Source organism: Limulus polyphemus, unplaced genomic scaffold (assembly GCF_000517525.1).
Source record: "Limulus polyphemus unplaced genomic scaffold, Limulus_polyphemus-2.1.2 Scaffold122, whole genome shotgun sequence".
Taxonomy (NCBI): domain Eukaryota; kingdom Metazoa; phylum Arthropoda; class Merostomata; order Xiphosura; family Limulidae; genus Limulus; species Limulus polyphemus.
The window spans coordinates 654811-660122 of record NW_013665732.1 but is presented as its reverse complement, the minus strand read 5'-3'; the positions used below and the strand labels follow the sequence as shown (position 1 = coordinate 660122).

General features: G+C 33.2%; 1 protein-coding gene across 1 annotated transcript in view; it reads right to left on the bottom strand.

The window, feature by feature from the left end:
• The window catches only part of LOC106472641 (F-box/WD repeat-containing protein 2-like), a 35164-nt gene extending 34630 nt beyond the window's left edge, over window positions 1-534 (bottom strand). The window contains exon 1 of the mRNA XM_013933299.2: window positions 483-534. Within this exon, the coding sequence (XP_013788753.2) occupies window positions 483-510 (28 nt within the window). The 5' untranslated portion in view covers window positions 511-534. The remainder of the gene's footprint in view (window positions 1-482) is intronic.
• Window positions 535-5312: the final 4778 nt, after the last annotated feature.

Below are 5312 nucleotides of genomic sequence, written 5' to 3'. Positions count from 1 at the left end.
CTATTACTACAGCAGTGTATTATATTATAATTTATATAATAATATAGAATAATGACGTTAGTAATACTAAACACTGTCACAAATATTAATAATAGTATTACCGCTATTAATAGTAATAGTACTAGTAGGATATTACTGTGATAATGGTACTAACGATACGGATTAGTCCTGTAACTTGTGTAAGTATAATTTCAAACTACAGATGTATTATGTAATGTACTTATATAGTAGTACTACTACGATAGCATTACTATTACAAACTTAAATTATTATTAGCATTACACAGGCTTATACTGTTATAGTTATATAGTAATAGTATTAGTATTGGCATACTCTCTAGAGTAAAAGTAAAACTAAAAGACGATTTAGTTGTAAAATTGAACTAATAAAACTGCATTGAAAATTATTATGCTACGGCATAAGAAAAGTATACCAATAGCATTCATTTAGCCCCATACTAGAATGTAAATTTTGATTCATACCCTGCTGAGAGGAGGAGGCTGCCATCATTCAACAACTCGCCACCTGAAAAAATTGAAGTAAGATCTTCCTGTGTAATTTTCTTTCTTTTTTTCTTCCTGCTATTGCTGTTGGTTTCAGTGCAAGATAGAATAAATAGAATAATAAAGCTTTGTTTTGCGTTGCACTTAAAAATAAAAAATTCAAAGTATTGTAATTTATTTCCATGAGCATGTTTATAAGTTTTAATACTAAAAGAGAAATCTTCATAAATGTAATGAAACTTAACCTTTTGTCTTAATCGGAAGAAATCAAAACATAACAACTCACATTTATATATAACAATAATATATAATAAAAATTACTCTTTAGTGCAAAGGGTAATAATAACCACTATCAACATGGTGCTGCACTTTCTTTATTACTGGCACTTATAAGTTATAAATAGTCTATGACTTTAAATGACTACATTTAACTTTTTATGCACCGTTTCAAATAGCAGTTATGTCATCACGAGTGCCCGGTATGGCCAGGTGGTTAGGGCGCTGGACTCGCAATCTGCGGGTCGCGGGTTAGAATCCCCGTCACACCAAACATGCTCGCCCTTTCAGCCGTGGGGGCGTTATAATGTGACGGTCAATCCCACTATTCGTTGGTAAAAGAGTAGCCCAAGAGTTGGTGGTGGGTGGTGATGACTAGCTGCCTTCCCTCTAGTTTTACACTGCTATATTAGTGACGGCTAGCGCAGATAGCCCCCGTGTAGCTTTGCGCGAAATTCAAAAACAAACATATCATCACGTAATTTACACAAATGAGGATAAATGGCAATTTTTATTAAAATATGTAATTTTTTATTTTGTGGTATGTTCAGGTAAACTCGAAATACATTTACAGAAAAGGAATCCTTAACAGAAGGTCCGAAAATATATTTATTACGAGATGATAGTGAATTTCTGAATAACTGAATCGGAGTAAGAAAAATACTGGACGCATAGTAACGAACAAAATGAATTAACTTTTTTCAACTAATAAACAAAATGTGTATACTTGCTGTTAATTACAAGATGGTCACTCCTAGCGGGCGCTTTATTTTCAACTGATGAAGCTGAACTCAGTTATAAGGTTGTTTAAACCTAACATTCCTTAGTTTACAGGTAACGTCGGATTCCCGCGAAGAAGTTCGTGCTAACTACATGACTGGTCATTCACATGCAAGTATAGGGAAGTGGTTACCTAGAGGTGCCATCTGAACTAACACTGAAGGATGCAGGCTGTCGATATTCTTGCACATCGTGCAACATCACAGCCATATTTCCCATAGGCAGAACAGATGTGACTTCAATAGAATGATAACAAACGAAGGCAGTTAGAAGGATATCAATCCAATGAATTTCTTGACACGTGTTATGTGAAAAATGTGCATATACAGAATAAATTATAAGTTCAGAACTTCAGAATCCTAGTATTGTTACGTCTCTGAACGTTTGATAATTTCCAGTAAAATTCTTTCCGAGAAACTTCAGCGATACAAGTCCTTTCTTAATTAAAACTAGTTTATTCTTTCTCGTTACAAGCTTTGTAATACACTTAATTTCCACAGTCACTTTAACTTCACCATACGCTATAATTCACAACGATTCACGCACTTTACTTACAGTTACTACCGCTCACTTGACTCAATTATCTGTCTCTATCTCCATCTATCTGCAATTATGATCCCCGCTTTATTTTCCGGGCTTATATATTAAAATAGAGGGCGCCTAGAAAAGACCAGAGTTGCCAGGAACAGTCATGATCCTTCTAGAAACTCCAGCGCGCATGCTTCCAGCGTGGCGTGACTTCCGCTGTCGTAACAGTATATTACTACAATAAGGTAGAAATACATAGTGTATTTATACAGCACACTTTCCTCTCTCCTCTACTTCAGGCTTATCCTTAAGCCAACAATGTACTTTAATTATAAAACAAATAAGATTTGAACTTGTCTCTGATAAAGGAATGTACTAACTTTATCTCACCCCTATAAACACTTACTTGCAGCCATAAAATTAAGAATGTGACACAAAAATTACACCAAATATATTTTAACAAAGAAATATATCAAAGTTATAACCCCTTAAGACAGATGCAAGTACACACAGCCAAAACTCTTTCAGATAAAAAAAATAAAATTCAACAATAAGTTACACAAGAATGAACTGATTAATAATGAAATCACAAATCAAACCAATTAACACAGATTATAATTACAAATTAACACACTGCAAAATACAAAATCAAATGTCAATATATATAACATAACATTAAAATACAAACCCTTAAACACTAGTTAAGCCATAACCCCCACGCTTCCCAGTGATTCAGCAACAAGTCTGCGGACTCACACCTCTAAAAAACATGTTTTTATACTTGTGGTGTCACGGCACAAATAGCCCATTGTGTAGCTATGTGTTTAATATCAAACAAACGATGGTTAAACATAAAACAAAACATAATATCACAAGTACAAGAATGCATATTAAAATAACAATTTACAACCATGTCATATACAATTAATACTTTACAAATACAGCAAACATATATAATAGTTACTTTTAATAACATGAAATGCACTAGAACGCTAAATAAACCCTCTTCGACTGAAAAATACAAAAAAGTTAATTAATTCTACTAGGCAACCCTTCCAAACAATATCTATATTGTTACGACAGCGGAAGTCGCGTGACGCAGGGAGCATGCGCGCTGGAGTTTCTAGAATTATCGGGGAATCCAGCGAATGTCCGAGTGTTTGCTAGACGCCCTCTTTTTTTTCTAGTATATAAGCCTGGCAAAGAAAGCCAGCGATATAGATAGATAGATTGAAGAGATAGATACTTGAGTCAAGGGAACAGTAGGCACCATAAGTAAAGTGTGTGAATCGTTGTGATTTATAGCGTGTGTTATAAGGATTGTTAAGTTTAGAGTGACTGTAGAAATTCTGTGTATTACTAAAAGTTGTATCGAGAAAGAATAAACTAGTTTTAATTAAGAAAGAACTTGTATCGCTGAAGTTCCTCGGAAATAATTTCTACCGGAAATTAAGAAACAAACAGAGACGTAACAATATATATATACACCAGGAAACTCAATATATATATAAACAAAAATATGGTTGACAAACTTACAATATACATTCCAAACACAATGAAATAACCGTTTCAAAATTAAGTACAGAATGTTAAGTTATAAAAAAACAACATTGCCAAATAAAATAATGCAAACATAAGCAATACAAGTGTATTATTAAAATAAACAAACTTGTTTGTTTGTTTACTTAAAAGAGACCTTTCCATTGCTTAGATAGCTTCGTTAATATTTTCTATATTTCCTTTTTCAGCAATGGGGTTATTTAAAAATATCTTGCCTTCTAGCTTAATTTTGGCTGCCTTAATTCAATGTTCGTTTGTTATCTCAAATGCTACTTATATTCTCTACTATGTTTTGCTTTATAATTTTCATCTAATGTACAATTAACTTTCCTTGAAGCTAATTTATCTTGCATTAGCAACATTAGAGTACTACCATGTAATAATAAGAAACGATTTTCTCAAATACATTCCTCTGCTATACGCCTATAATCCAACAACAGTAATCTAATTAAAAACAACTTAGATGTGAAAAAAGGTGCGGCCAAAAAAGGATTGAGCATGCGATAGGAATAAAATTAAATCGGTTCAATTTAGGACATGATGGTGGGTAAAACAAAATACGCGGCCTAGCTAACTAATGAATGAATATTTGCTGTAAAATTCTTATCAGTGCCCTAAATATAGCTACTAGTTTGGGCGCCAATTTTGATTTCATTCCTTTCTGTCGCGCGCTCAATCCCCTTTTGGACGCACCTTTTTTTTCAACCAAAGTTGTTTTTCATTAAATATCCTGATTTTTTGTCAATACACACGAACAAACCTGGGGCGGATTATGAATAAGCGGGGCCATAGGACAATACAATCAAAAATGGCCCTTCCAAAATATTAAAGTTTTAACGTATAATTATAAACAAAATAACAAGCTGGTATATATAAATCACAGTTTTATTCTTAATAATTATTCATAGCAAGAAATATACTACAATGTAAAGCATAAAATTTATCATTATTTACAAATTCAATTTCAAATTATCAAATATCAACATCTAAAATATGATAACAAAATTCAAGCATTATAAATCTATCTCATTCAGGTTCAAAACAAATTATTAAGTTGAAAATGCTGAGTATGAAACTATTTATCCATTGAAATGCTGAGTATGACATCAACTAAACTTCTAACTAAAAGCCTCCAGTGGCACAGCGGTATATCTGCGGAATTACCACGCTAGAAACTGGGTTTCGATACCCGTGGTGGGCAGAGCACAGATAACCCATTGTGTAGCTTTGTGCTTAACTATAAACAAACAAATAATATAAGTGAAAAATGTTCTAGTTGCAAAAGCAATTTCATACAACCAAAATTAAATAAAAGCGTGCTTTCTCACATTCATGTCAGCAAATTCATGAATAATGGCATTCGAATTTATGCTGCGTAAAATTTCATGCTCATTTGACTAGAAGGTTAACATGTCAATCGATGCTGATGCATGGTTGACTGTAGTTTGTTTATAATTAGCCCAAGCTTTGAAAAAGAACGTTCTCCAGTACAGTTTGATACCATGATACAAAGATGTATACTTAAAATTATCTCAATATCTTGAAACGTATCTTTAAGATCATAAGAATGAAGCAAGTTGTACATTTGCATGCCCTTTCAGCCGTGGGGACGTTATAATGTGACGGTCAATCCCACTATTCGTTGGTAAAAGAGTAGCCCAAGAG